The 14682-nt window shown below is 46.0% G+C and overlaps 1 protein-coding gene across 2 annotated transcripts in view; it reads right to left on the bottom strand.

Annotated features, from left to right (window-relative positions):
- Nucleotides 1-5720: 5720 nt before the first annotated feature.
- Nucleotides 5721-14682, bottom strand: part of AZIN2 (antizyme inhibitor 2) — a 41595-nt gene continuing 32633 nt past the window's right edge. Inside the window, exons 10-11 of one of the 2 annotated variants that reach the window (XM_023232203.1) lie at nt 8134-8348; nt 5721-6206 (exon numbers count right to left, since the gene is read on the bottom strand). In XM_023232203.1, the coding sequence (XP_023087971.1) occupies nt 6068-6206; nt 8134-8348 (354 nt within the window). In that variant the 3' untranslated portion in view covers nt 5721-6067. Of the gene's footprint in view, nt 6207-8133; nt 8349-14682 lie in introns of those variants that run through there. The other variant, XM_023232204.1, reaches the window with a different exon arrangement.

Consider the following 14682-nt stretch of genomic DNA (forward strand, 5'->3'; position numbering starts at 1 on the left):
AGGCACAGAAAGTAAGAGAAAGGAGAGAGACACCCAAGCAGAGGCCTGAAAGATTCATTCCTTCATTCAGTGATTATTTCTTGAACATCTATATAAACAGCAGTATTCTAGGCACTGTGGACCCAGCAGTAAGCAAAATAAACAAACCTTTGCCCTCAGAACTCAATTCTAAGTAAAATGTATAATATGTTAGAGGGTGATCTATGGAGGAAAAAGTAAGGCTGTGAAGGGGATTATAGAATGCTGGGGCGGGAATGGAAATGTTACAGTTTTTTTGTTTGTTTGATTTAAGATGTTGCCCAAGCTGACCTCAAACTCCTGGGCTCAAGTGTTCCTCCTGCCTCAGCCTCCCAAAGTGCTGGGATTACAGGCATGCGCCATCACTCTCAGCCTGAAGTGGGTAGTCAGGAAGGCCTCAATGAGAACATTACATTTGAGCAAAGACCTGAAGGGATGAGGAAGAGAGATCTATGCAGAGATTTGGGGTTATAAGTGTGTCTGGCATGTTACAAAAAGGAAAGGGGGTGTGATGAACAAGACTCCAATATGATAGTTTTCTAAGGGATTTTTCAATGATAAGTTTGACCATATGCTTCTTGCCTTAAATATTGTCTTTAGAACCTAATTCCTGTAAAATACGACTACATAAGTTGGTGGGGGCTACTTTGAACAGGATGTTTAGAAAAGGCCCTCTTGAGATGGCAACATTCAAGCTGAGGCCTTTAAGATGAGAATGAGCCAACGCTGGAGTAGCTAAGGGAACAGCGAAGGCAAAGAGTTGGAGGCAGGAAAGAAGTCAGTAAATGTGAGAAACTGAAATGTGAGAAAAGAGTGGCATGAGATGAAGTGGGAGGGATGGCCAGTGGTCTCAGGCAAATTACCTTTTATTGGCATTGCAGTAGGAATCAACTGAAGGGCTTTCAGCAGAGGACTGACAATCAGATCATTTTACTGATTGAATTTACCCAGGCTTATCTGTTTATCCGGAGGGTGCCAGGAAGAGGGTTTAAAATGGAGCAAAGGGATGAGTGGAACCCCCGTCCTCTTGCCTCCCTTTGTTCCCCTTACAGCTTGAATGAGCTGGCTTGGGCAGGTGGGTTTCCTAGGTGAGGGATGACTCCCACCCAGAGAGCCACCATCTCCCTCTGAGCCGGTGTGAATAGAGTTGACAACTTGTGTCTCTGACCTCCTCAAAGTTTCCTGGCTGGATCCCATTACTGGGTATATACCCAAAGGATTATAAATCATGCTGCTATAAAGACACATGCACACATATGTTTACTGCGGCACTATTCACAATAGCAAAGACTTGGAACCAACCCAGATGTCCATCAGTGATAGACTGGATTAAGAAAATGTGGCACATACACACCATGGAATACTATGCAGCCATAAAAAAGGATGAGTTCATGTCCTTTGTAGGGACATGGATGAAGCTGGAAACCATCATTCTCAGCAAAATATCACAAGGACAAAACCAAACACCGCATGTTCTCACTCATAGGTGGGAATTGAACAATGAGAACACTTGGACACAGGGTGGGGAACACCACACACCGGGGCCTGTTGTGGGGTGCGGGGAGAGGGAAGGGATAGCATTAGGAGATATACCTATTGTAAATGACGAGTTAATGAGTGCAGCACACCAACATGGCACATGTATACATAGGTAACAAACCTGCATGTTGTGCACATGTACCCTAGACCTTAAAGTATAATAAAAATAAATAAATAAAAAAGTTTCCTGGCTGTGTCTGCCTTTCAGACTGTGGGCAGAGGTGAAGGAAGCACATGCCACTACCAGCCCTGAAGGTCTCCTTCCTCCACCCCTTTTGAATATACTTTTTTTTTCCTTTTGTTTTTTATTTTGAATACACTTTCAATTAATCTTCCCGAAGATCCTGACATGCTTCTTCTGCTCCAGAAGCATAGAGGGCTCCCTACTGCCTACAGAATTAAGTTCGGACTTCTGGCTTTGTAATTCAAGGTCCTCTGTGACCACACTGCACTGTGAGCTCCCTGAGAACTCAGAAGGACTCACCTCTGCATCACCAACATCTACCATGGGCTATAGCCACAGTAAGTGCTCACTAAATGCTCAGGAATTACCTTTCGACCTCACTTACTGAGCACCTCATGACGTGCAAAGTTCTGGACTAAGTACTTTATACCCATTTTTTTTCTTGTTTCCTTAGATGGGGTCTTGCCCTGTCGCCTAGGCCAGAGTGCAGTGGCATGATCTCGGCTCACTGCAACCTCCATCTCCCAGGTTCAAGCAATTCTCCTGTCTCGGCCTCCCAAGTAGCTGGGATTACAGGTGCATGCCACCATGCCCAGCTAATTTTTTGTATCTTTTTTTTTTTTTTTTTTTGAGATGGGAGTCTCGCACTGTCATCTAGACTGGAGTGCAGTAGTGTGATCTCAGCTCACTGCAACCTCTGCCTCCCAGTTCAAGTGATCCTCCTGCCTCAGCCTCCCAAGTAGCTGGGATTACAGGCGCCCACCACCACACCCAGCTAATTTTTTGTATTTTTAGTAGAGACAGGGTTTCACTATTTTGGCCAGGCTGGTCTCAAACTCCTGACCTCGTGATCTGCCCACATTGGCCTTCCAAAGTTCTAGGATTACAGGCGTAAGCCACCACACCCGGCCTTTTACCCATTTTCTTATTTAATCTTCACAATAACCCTCTGAGAGAAATATAGTTATCAGCCACATTGTACAAATGAGTAAACAGATTCAGACAGGTTAAGAGCATGTTTATTCAGACAGATTCAGACATGTTTATTCATTTGCCCATCCGGCATATGCTTTTTGAACACCTACTCCGTTCTAGGTGATAAGGACACAGCAGTGAAAAAATAAATCAGGTTTATTCCAAGAGCCTAGAGCTCACATTCTAGAAGGGCTGACAGTTGCCCTTGTGTTATGGAACACATTATGGAGTTGTAGAGTGTGTTGAATGGTGGTAGGTGCTATGAAGAAAAAGAAAACCAGTTAAGAGAAAAGAGAGAGACTGGGACATGCTGTTTTCTAAAGGGTGATCCAGAAGTCTTTGCCTAAAGAAAACATTGGCGCAGAACCTGAATGAAGTGAGTGAGGCCCACAGATAACCCAGGAAGATCATTCTAGAGAGGGGACAGTAAATGCATGCCTAGCAGTGGAGTGTTTGAGGAACAGGGAGGAAGCCAGTGTGGCCAGGAATCAGTGTGTGAGAGGGAAGTGTGGGAGTTGGAGAGCCAGTTGGCCAAGGACTTTAAATTTCATTCTTGGTGACATGGAATCCCAGGAGGTACGGCATCTGGCTGCTAAGTGGAGGATGGACTGTGGAGGGGAAAGGGGAAGAAGGGGCCAGGCTTGAGTATGAGAAGGTGGAAGCTCAGGTCTGTTAACTCCTTGAGGGAGAGAATGAGAGAGAGTGAGCATGAACACAGGAGGGGCTTCAGGGAGGCACAGGTGGGTTGTAGGGAGGCACTGGGAAGAGGATGTTCCTCAGGTGAGGCCCCGGGGAAGGATGGATCTGTGAGAGGCCAACAGGAACATCTGGCTTCCAAGGCAGCCAGGAGGCATGAGGAGCCACTGCCAGTGGGTTGCTTAGCAGGGAGCTTAGAGGAGGTAGTGCCCATGCAGCCAGGGGGCTGGGAGACCCCTGCTTAGATTCACCTGCACAAGCCTGAAGCCCCTTACCATTCTCCACGTTTCAGGCTTTTTTCTTCTCTTTAGAAAAAGATTGAAATAAGAAATAACAACAAATCACTGGGGAAAAAATGACTATTAACTATTATCCTCAAGCCACATCAAATTCTGTGCATATCTTTCTTGGAAAAGTAAATTTCACATCCTCGCTGCAAATGGAACATGAAACACTAGAAAGGCTCCAGTGAGAAATCTGTTCAAACTCCACGATGGCCACTGTGATTTCAAAAGCCACAGAATGCCCCCTCAGTGGACCTGCTCAGAAGAGGGAATCAGCTACACCTGGGTCTCACTGCAGCCAGCCATGAGATCTCCCCAGGATTCCTGTGCTTTGCACAGCAGATACCTGGTTCCAGCAGAAAAACCTATGTCCCTCCCCTGAAAAGAAGTGTGAGTGCTTGGAATCTGAGATGGAAGAAGTCTCAGAAAGAGTCTGATAGACGATTACAGGTATGGTAACACCTGTAAATCATGGCTTTGGTGGATCATGGGGTAGTAGAGTAACCCTTTCTGATTGCCCGGAGTCTCTTGATATCCCAAGCTTTCAGCCTATTTATTGTCAAGATACCAAAAACTAGATCCCTGGAAAGGGAGACACCCCTGCTTTGAGAAAGCACCTTGTTTACTCCAAACCATGCCACATTCCCTCATGAGATGACCTCAAAGCCATGTGCAGTTCCCAGGACTGGCTGAGATACTGAAGCAGGATGGCCAGGCTTACCCAGAGAGAAGGTCAAGTGAAGATAGAAAATCCATCACAATACAATGTCCAGAATAAGCAAATCCATAGAGATGGAAGGTAGATTTGTGTCATCAGGGACTTGGGAATGGGGAAAATGGAGAGTGACTACTAATGGGTATGGGATTTCTTTCTAGGGTGATAAATACGTTCTAGAATTAATAGTGGTGATGGTTACACAACTCTGAATACACTAAAAACCACTGACTTCTCCATTTTATTTATTTATTTCTTTATTTGAGATGGAGTCTCGCTCAGTCGCCCAGGCTAGAGTGCAGTGGTGTGATCTCGGCTTACTGCAACCTCAGCTCACTGCAACGTTCCCGTCCCTGTTCAAGCGATTCTCCTGCCACAGCCTCCTGAGTAGCTGGGATTACAGGCATATACCACCACAGCCGGCTAATTTTTGTATTTTTAGTAGAGATGGGGTTTTGCCATGTTGGCCAGGCTGGTCTCAAACTCCTGACCTCAGGTGATCACCCACCTCAGCCTCCCAAAGTGCTGGGATTACAAGTGCGAGCCACCATGCCAAGGCTTCTGCACTTTAAAAGGGTGCATTTGATTGCATGTTAATTATATCTCAAATCTTTTAATTGCAGCAGAAAAATATTTAGATTCCCCTGCAGCCACTGTGGGGGGACTCTAAAATCTGAACTCCTTTGCTCAACAGCTCACACACCCCAGGTGCATAATTTGGGAACCTGGCAGTGTGAAGAAGCCTTTGTCCTGATAAGCACTGCCAGTCTCAGGGGATGCCAGGGCTGTCAGCACTGGACACAGCAATACTCTGTGGCCAGCCCTGTTCTAACAGGCACTGCCCAAAGAAGCAAAACTGACCACCAGGTGTTTGCTTTTACTCTGACTGCCTTGCCAACCTGCAGGGAGAGCAAAGGTGCAGGGTGCACTCAAAACCTCCCGCACACCCATTCTTGGCTCTGTATCTTCGGTATGGATTTCCACAGCTGTGTTAAATATTCCATTGCCCCTACTCTGGGTCAGGCCTTAGGCTGGATGTTGGGCTAACACAAAGGCCATTCACCAGTTATGAGCTATATAACTGCCCATCTCAGTCCCTGACAGCAGCCCCTTCCTTATGGCACCAGGACTGGAGGTCCATGAGGTTGAGAGAGATGAGTCAGAGACGGTGAGTGACAGTGCGGGAGGCGCACGCTGCAGCCAGGGCTCAGGACCGAGGCAGAGGGTGTGGGCTCATCAGTGCGTGGTGGGGAAATCCTGCACCAGGCCTAGCCCAGGCTGCTTTGTGAATCGAACTGCCAGATTCCGCTGCAGTTTTGAAAAACCTAAATATTTATTTATTGCATTATATTTACAAAGGTGGAAGGACACCAGAGGAGACCCCAAGAAAACCCCCACACCTGGCTGACCAGGCCGCTTGCGCTGCAGAGGAGGCAGACACAGCTGGAAGGGACAGGATTTATGTTGCATACTTGAACTACAGCGAGTGTAAGACTGGTCCTATTTACAGGGCAGAAACACTACAGGTGGAGCACGGGGGTGGCAGGGTGGGCACCAGAGTCCTGGTCAAGGGTACCCTTGCCTGCCATCTTCCCCACTTCTCCCAGAGGCATCTTTGAGGCCCCGCTGGGGTTCTCCAGGGGGAACGAGGCCCGCTCACATGATGCTCGCCGGGGTGAAGACAGGGCCCACGCACAGGGTGTCTGTGATCTCCCAGCCGCAGGACAGAGGCTTGCACACACCCTCCGCGTCATCCTCCTGTTCGGCAGCCATCAGCTGCCTTCGCAGCGCTTCCCTAGGGATGAAAGAGGGATGCTGCACGTAGCCAGCATGGGACTGGCAGGCCCCTGTACCCGGAGACGCAGCCCAATTGTGCAGAGGGCTCTCACCTGAGCCCGAGCTCAGCTGAGGGCAGGAGCAAGGACAGGCTGCTGACCCCTCCTCAACTGCTTCCTACTCCCATGTGGTCCCCACCCCCAATAAGGGAAAGAAATCCACATGTATCAAGCATTTACTATGTGCCAGACATCATGCCAGGCACTTATATTATCTATTTGTATCTTCCCAAAAACCCCATGAGGGAGGCATTACCATCCCCATTGCATTGATGATGTTATCAGTCAGTTCCCCAGAGAGAGAAGTGACTTACCTAAGATCACATCCCTAGTAGGTGGTAGAACTAGGACTGAACCCAACTCTCACTCCAAAGCCCACATTGATCATACCCCAGGCTTAGGACTTCAAACACAACAAAATCATATCCCATTCTCTCAAAAAATCCCACAAACTGCTTCTCCTCCTACATACCCATGTTGATAAATGGCTCCACCATCAGAGCTGGAAACAGTTGGCAATCTTGTTCCCACACCCAGTCGAGCCCTGCTGAGCCCAGCTTCTGAACATCCTCTTGCGCCCAGTGGTCTCCATCCCCACAGGTAACACCACTTCATTCTCCCTGATCTGCTCGTGCCCTCTCCAGACAGTTCTCAGCCAGGGCCCAGACTCATCTTTTCCAAAAGTAAATCCTTGCCCTTGAGCTGCCAGTTTCCTTCTGCCCTCAGGCCCTGCAAGATCCAGCCCTACCGGCCTCTCCCACCACACTCCCAGCCACACTGGCCCACACACCTGGGCCATCCACTATGGCCATCTTTTGGGCTCTTACACATGTCCTCTCCCTGGCCTGCACCCATGCTTGTCTCTCTCCCTGCATCATCAACCCTCACCTAATTCCTCCTTAGCCTTCAGGTTTCAGCTTTGGTGACAGTCCTGAGACTGGACATAGCAGAGGAATTGAATGTGCCTGGGCAAACTGCTCCTGCTTTCTGTAGCCCTCTCCCCCCCAAAGAGGGACTTCATCACTGACTAGCTGTGTGACCTCAGAAGAATGACCCCTCTGTGATAACGCTGACCCCCACACAGTTTTGTGTGGGTGAAATAGTCGTATGACGCCTAACGTAAGACCTGAGTCAGGGTTCACTGGATGTGACTCCCCCATCTTGCATGCCTCTTGCATGCCTCACTGGATCCCAGGACTAGCCTGGTGGGGCAGGCAGGACTACTGTTACGCCTGTTTTGTAGATGGAAAGACCTGGGCTCAGCAAGCAGGCAGACCAAGTCTTTCCTGTGTCACACAGCAGCCACCCAACTGGTCAGCTCTTTCTGCATCTGCCCTTGTCCTCAGTGTGCACAGGAACTAGGGTGGTCTTTCCAAAGTGCAAATCAGACCGTGTTATGGCCCTGCTTCAAACTGGTCCATGCCTCCCGCTGCTCTCAAAGCATGTCACTCGGCCTTCAAGCCCTTCCCAGATCTAGCCCTGCCTCCCTCTCCAGTCACAGCCACCCTCCATGAGAGCCTTGAATGCACCACACTTGCTTTCTATTCCTTTCTTCAGGGAAGCCCTACCACCCCCTCCTGTAGTTGACTCCCACTTCCTCAGGGAGGCCCGGGCCTCAGGGAGGGCTCTGCGCTTCCACCGGGCACAGTATTATCACGAGGGCCTGTCTGCTTCTCTGTGTCTCCCTCAGAGCTATGAGCTCCTCTAGGAAAGCCCAGCCTCACTCACGGCCACAGCCAGGTGCCAAGCACAGGCCTCACGTGGGATCAGCAGCCAACAGCTACTTGTCAAATTGGATTACACAGAAGCAGAATCTCAAATCTCAGGTTTCCCTCATTTCTGCCCAGTTCCTCCCCATACCCCCATTTTCCAGCAGGGCCCTCTTACCAGGCCACCCGGGACATGGCATAGGTGATGTGGCAGGCCTGGGTCCCCCCAAAAGGGGAACCCATGCCTACAGTGTAGGCACCCATGTTGTCAAAGACCAGCCAGTCCCCTACGTGTAGTTGCGGCAGCCACAGGCCCTCAGCCACGCAGTCACAGCCATCAACCGCCGGGCCCCACAGGCTGCTGCTGTACAGGGGTTGCTCCGTGGATGGTTTCTGTAGGAAGAAGGGATGGCCATGCCAGCTCTCCTGGGCATACAACAGCCTTGCCACTCCCTCCCTCTAAAGCCTTCTACAGCTCCCATAGCCAACAGGATAAAGTCTAGATGGGCCTCCTAACTTAGCATTTAAGGCCCTTCCCACTTCTCTGCGTTCGTTGCTTCTTACACTCTGAAGTCACAAATGCCTGGTCTTAAATCCAGGTTTCAGCAGTTGTTAGCTGTGTGACCTTGGGCAAAATGCTTAATCTCTCCATGTCTCAGTTTGCTCATTTGTAAAATGGGAATAACAACAGTACTTACCTCATAAGGTTCCTGCAAGGATAAATGAGTTAGTGTATGAAGAGCGTGTAGAACAGTGGCCGGCACACGGCGAGGGTGCACGGAAAGTCAGCACAGTTGTAACTGTTACTGTTGTGATTGTTGTTGTTACCATCTCTGCACTTCAGTCTTCACTGGCCTCTTTCCAGACGTCGGCATGTCCACACCTCTACAGCCCTTCCCCGACCCTCAAATCTAGCTCATCCTCTGAGCCCATCCTTGGGGCTCCCTTGTCTATGAAGCCCTCCCAGCTGTCCTCACTCCATGCCATGCCCAGCAATAGGAGCCAGCAGTACACTGGTGGGCTAGACTCATCCTCCCTCAGGCCCTCAGTCTAATGAGAAAGATGGACTTCCAACAATAATCACAGGGGGACCTGGCAGAGGTCACGGACCCCATGGAGTAGACACAATTACTCCCATTTCAGAAAAACTGAGGCTCTGAAAGCTTAAATGACTTGCCCAAAGACACAACTACCAATGACATAGGACTTTTTCTTAAATGATTTCCAAATCCAGAAATTTGTAATAGACTGTGGACCACCAAGGTATCAATGCCATTTGCCACAGTGTAGGCAGGGATCCTGCCAGGCAGGTCCTACAGTCACCACTGAAATGTGGGTGGTGATGACTGTGTCCTCTGAGGGGCCTCTTCTCCCATCACTGCACTTGCTGTGCTCCAGTTACTCCAGTTGCTCTGGGCTCCCCAGCTAAACCCTACTTCCCTTCCCATACCTCCTACCTGCCTCCTTGCTATTCCCCGAGGCCCCAAATCTGCAAATTCCTATATCTCCTTTAGATCCCAGCTAAAATGGCTTCAGGGAAGCCTTTCCTAAAGTTCCATGCTCCCTCAAGCTTTGCTTTCATAGTATTTACCATAACTCGTAAATATTTGTGAAATATCTGCTCAAGCCTGTCTTCCCTGAAGACTATAGATTCCATGAGCCCAGGAGACATGTAGGTCTTGTCATCCCCATCTCCTCCATGCCTAGCAGGCTGGCATCCATTAGGTGCTTATTCGAATAATATTTTTTAAATAAATGAATTAAAGAATGTGGAATACATGAGTGATGAGAAAGAAAAAGAGTGAGAAAGGGCAGAAAAAGAATATGAATAGAAGTCATCCAAAGGGCATAGACAGAAGCAACAGAGAAAACCAGCAGAGAAAAAAGGAAAGGCATTTCAATACCCTAGCCAGAGCAGGAATTAGTAACATTGAGAAAGAAAAGTCACAGTTTCCATAAGCAGAAATAATGTTCATATATTTGACAAAAAGTTACTTAATAATCTATTAGTCCCATTAATAAAGAAAAATATGTACATTATGTAAGTTAAGAATGATAGCTATCCAATCTTTAGGAATTCATTCATTCAACAAGTGCTTATTGAGCACCTACTAATTGCCAGGCTGTGATCTAGGAGCTGGAAATGCAGCAGTAAACACACACACAAAATAAAATTCCTGTGGTCATGAAGTTCACATTCCAAGAAGGGGAGACAAAGGAATACTGTATCCTTGTTCATATAACTGAACATTCTTGTTTATAAACTTTTCGTTAATGAATAAAATTAACTTCAATTTCTCTGAATTATTTCCCTTAGCCCCACTCATTGAAAAACGTTAAGCTAATGTTTAAAGATGAGTGGAGGGGATGCTCTATAAATGAATCTACAAGGACCTTTGAGAAAATCAATTTTAAAGATTCTTCCATGGTAAAGAGAAAAGGCACCCTTGGATTATAAGAAGTTAGCATTCCCGGCCGGGCACGGTGGCTCACACCTATAATCCCAGCACTTTGGGAGGCCGAGGCTGGTGGATCACGAGGTCAGGAGATCGCGACCATCCTGGCTAACACGGTGAAACCCGTCTCTGCTAAAAAAATGCAAAAAAATTAGCTGGGCGTGGTGGTGGGCGCCTGTAGTCCCAGCTACTCAGGAGGCTGAGGCAGGAGAATGGCATGAACCCAAGGAGGCAGAGCTTGCAGTGAGCAGAGATCGAGCCACGGCACTCCAGCCTGAGCGACTGAGTGAGACTCTGTCTCAAAAAAAAAAAAAAAAAGCAGTTAAGAATAGTTGAATTGATACTATTGTTAATAAAAAAAAAAAAGTGAAAAAAAAAGATTTTAAAACTTTACATGAAATAATGCAAAGCTATGCTTTTACTATTTATGTATCTATTTAATTTTTTAAATTAATTTTTAGTAGAGATGGGGTTTCACCGTGTTAGCCAGGATGGTCTTGATCTCCTGACCTCGTGATCTGCCTGCCTCAGCCTCCCAAAGTGCTGGGATTACAGTTGTGAGCCACTGCACCCAGCCTGTTTAAAAAAAAAAAGGAATCTTTGAAATGAATATTCTAAAAGCTATGGCAACAAGCTTGTAAATCTCAGCTATGTTTACAAGTCTGATAATTGAGTGGAAATGGACAAGCATCTGCAAAAATCCAAGACGCCCAGGCTCCCAGCCACTAGGCCCCTCTGTGAGAGAGGGCAGGGGGTCCCTCCTTTACAAAGCATACCACCACCATTTCATACCTTATATGGGAGGCAGGTGGCATGACTGCATTCCCATTTTACAGATGAGAAAACTCAGAGAGGGAAGGTGACTTGCCCCAGGCTCTACTGGGAGTTAGTAGAATTCTGGGCAGTCCCAGACAAGGAGCCTCCTGGCTGCACCTAGCTGCCTTCTTCAAAGGCACATATGTCTGACAGAGCCACAGAAAAAACAAGGTCAAACATTGAAAAAGGTGCATGGCCCTGATGGAATCCCTAAATAATTCTTCAACTTTTAAAGAATAAATCAATAGGCCAGGCATAGTGGCTCATGCCTGTAATCCCAGAACTTTAGGAGGCGGAGGTGGGTGCATCACCTGAGGTGAGGAGTTTGAGACAAGCCTGGCCAACATGGCAAAACCCTGTCTCTACTAAAAATACAAAAATTAGCTGGGCATGGTGGTGGGCGCCTGTAATCCCAGCTACTTAGGAGGCTGAGGCGGGAGAATCACTTGAACCCAGGAGGCGGAGATTGCAGTGAGCCAAGATCGTGCCACTGAACTCCAACCTGGGCGATAAGAGCAAAACTCCATCTCAAAAACTGAAAAAGGCCGGGCACAGCCTTTAAAAATGCTCACACCTGTAATCCCAGTACTTTGGGAGGCCGAGGCGGGCGGATCATGAGGTCAGGAGATTGAGACCATCCTGGCTAACACGGTGAAACCCCGTCTCTACTAAAAATACAAAAAATTAGCCAGGCATGGTGGCAGGAGCTCGTAGTCCTGGGAAGTGGAGCTTGCAGTGAGCCGAGATGGCACCACTGCACTCCAGCCTGGGTTACAGAGCAAGACGCTGTCTCAAAAACAAAAAAAACAGAAAAGAAAAAAAAGTCATCCAGCCTGACCAACATGGTGAAGGTCTGTCTCTACTAAAAATACAAAAAAATTAGCCGGGGGGGTGGTGTCAGGCGCCTGTAATCTCAGCTACTTGGGAGGCTGAGACAGGTGAATCATTTAAACCTAGAGGCAGAGGTTGCAGTGAGCTGAGATCGCACCACTGCATTCCAGCCTGGGTGACAGAGCAGGACTCTCCATCTCAAAAATAAATAAATAAATAAATAAATAAATAAATAAAAATCAATAATTCGTACAAAAATATTTTAAACAACAATGAGATAAACAAGGGCAACACACACACAAAAAAAACCTATAGCCAAAATCTCACTTGTGAATATATGAATATATAGGCAAAAACCTGACACAAAATCTTAGCTAACCAAATTCACAGTCATATTCAAAGAATCATCTTCAACAGTTAAACAATTTATCTTTAAAATGAAAGGTGCAGACAACAGGAGAGAAGTTGGTCACTGGCTTCATAACATGGAAAATATAGATCTACAGTTCAAGTTTAATTTTCCCAATACATGTCAACATACCATTCAGTAGCCTGTAGCATCTATTCTATATTACAACTACAGACAAAACAAAACCCTACAATGAAGAAAAGCTATTTTAAATAAGGATCCAACTCTGACTTCATTGAGACACACTAAAGTTCAGCCCCGTCATTTTCCAAATGCAGAAACTAGAGAAATAAGGCTCAGAGAGATTAAGTAGCTTGTTTTAACTAAGGTTACTCAGTTGGTCTATGGCAAAGCCAGGTCTGGAACCCATGTCTTCTGATCCAAGTCTGAATCTTTATGTCATCATTCCTGTTTTATATATCATGAGAAATGCCAGCAATAGCTATCAGAATAAAAGAAACAAAAAAGCATAATACATAGAAGATGAAGAAATAAAATATTTACACTGCAGATAATGTATTTGCCCACCTGGAAAATCGTAAGAGGGTGAGTATGCTTACTAGAGGAAATCAATGAATTTTAGAATGCAAGCCAGCATCTCAGCTCAAAAACACAGGGAAAAGTTTTCGCTCATAATAGTAGTGAAAGCATTAAGCTATTACATTATTGGATGTACTTGGGCCACAGAAATACTTATGCAAATAAAATAATAAAACCAGCTGGGCACGGTGGCTCACGCCTGTAATCCTAACACTTTGGGAGGCAGGCGGATCACGAGGTCAGGAGATCGAGACTATCCTGGCTAACACGGTGAAACCCCATCTCTACTAAAAACACAAAAAATTAGCCAGGCATGGTGGCATGCACCTGTAGTCCCAGCTACTTGGGAGGCTGAGGCCTCCGAAGAGAATCACTTGAGCCCGGGAGGTGGAGGTTGCAGTGAGCCAATATTGCACCACTGCACACCAGCCTGGGCGACAGAGCGAGACCCCGTCTCAAAAAAATAATAACAAAACCTTCCTGGAAGAAATAAAAGATACAAAGTTTACACTATCCTAGCTAGAAAAACTTAGTAAAGCAAAAAAGAGAATTCTCCCTAATTTAATAACTAGATTAAATAAACTATTACTAATTGAAATCCCCAGGATGTTTTTTTAAACATTAGAAATAATGTGATAAAAGAATAAATGTGAGCCTATCAAAGAATAATAATAAAGCAAATGACAAACTCAGTTTTTGTTAAATAATTAATACAAAAGAACATTTGTATCATGTCTAAGATATAACAAATGACAATAAAATGAATATCTGTATACTTACCACCCAGCTGAAGAAAGCTAAAATTTCCAATATCTTCGAAACTCCCTACGTGCCCACTCCAATGACGTCCCCTCTTTCCTAACCTCTTCAGAGGTAGCCACCATCCTCACTTTCGTGTTCATCATTTTCTTACTTTGTTTTCCATGAGTGTACCTAACCCTAAACAATGTATTGTTTAGTTTTGCACACTTTTAAAATTTATATAAATGAAATTATAGAGTGTGTAATCTCTACAAGTTCACAATACACTGCATAAAATTCACTGTACAGAATACACCATAATTTATGTATCTGCTACCCTGCCAACAAACATTAAGGTCATTTCCAATGTTTTGTATTATAAAGATATATACGTTCTGATATAGCTCCTCAGAAACATGCCAAGTTTCTTTGCAATATAGGCCTAGGAACTTGCTGTAATGTAGGGCATACGTATGTTTAAATTTATCTGAATAATGCCTACTTCTTTCCCAAAGTAGTGATACACCAGCTCCCACCTAGCAGTGCCTAAGGCCCCAACTACGCCATATCCTCACCAACAGTTGGCATTATCATGCTTTTAATGTTTTCTAATCTAGTTGGTATGAAATGGTATCTCATTTTCACTTTTATTTGCATTTCCTTGATTACCACTGAGCACCTTTTCATTTTATCTTTTGTGAATTGCCTGGCAAAGTATCTTGCCTGTATTTCTATTGAGTTGCCTTTTTCCTTATTTTCTTGAGATGCTTGCTTGTCTCTATTTCTTACTTAAGAATTCTTCAGGCCAGGCGCAGTGGTTCACGCCTGTAATCCCAGCACTTTAGGAGGCCGAGGCAGGTGGATCACAAGGTCAGGAATTCGAGACCAGCCTGGCCAACATGGTGAAACCCCGTCTCTACTAAAAAAAAAATAC

Source organism: Piliocolobus tephrosceles, chromosome 1, assembly GCF_002776525.5.
Source record: "Piliocolobus tephrosceles isolate RC106 chromosome 1, ASM277652v3, whole genome shotgun sequence".
In the NCBI taxonomy this organism is placed as follows: Eukaryota; Metazoa; Chordata; class Mammalia; order Primates; family Cercopithecidae; genus Piliocolobus; species Piliocolobus tephrosceles.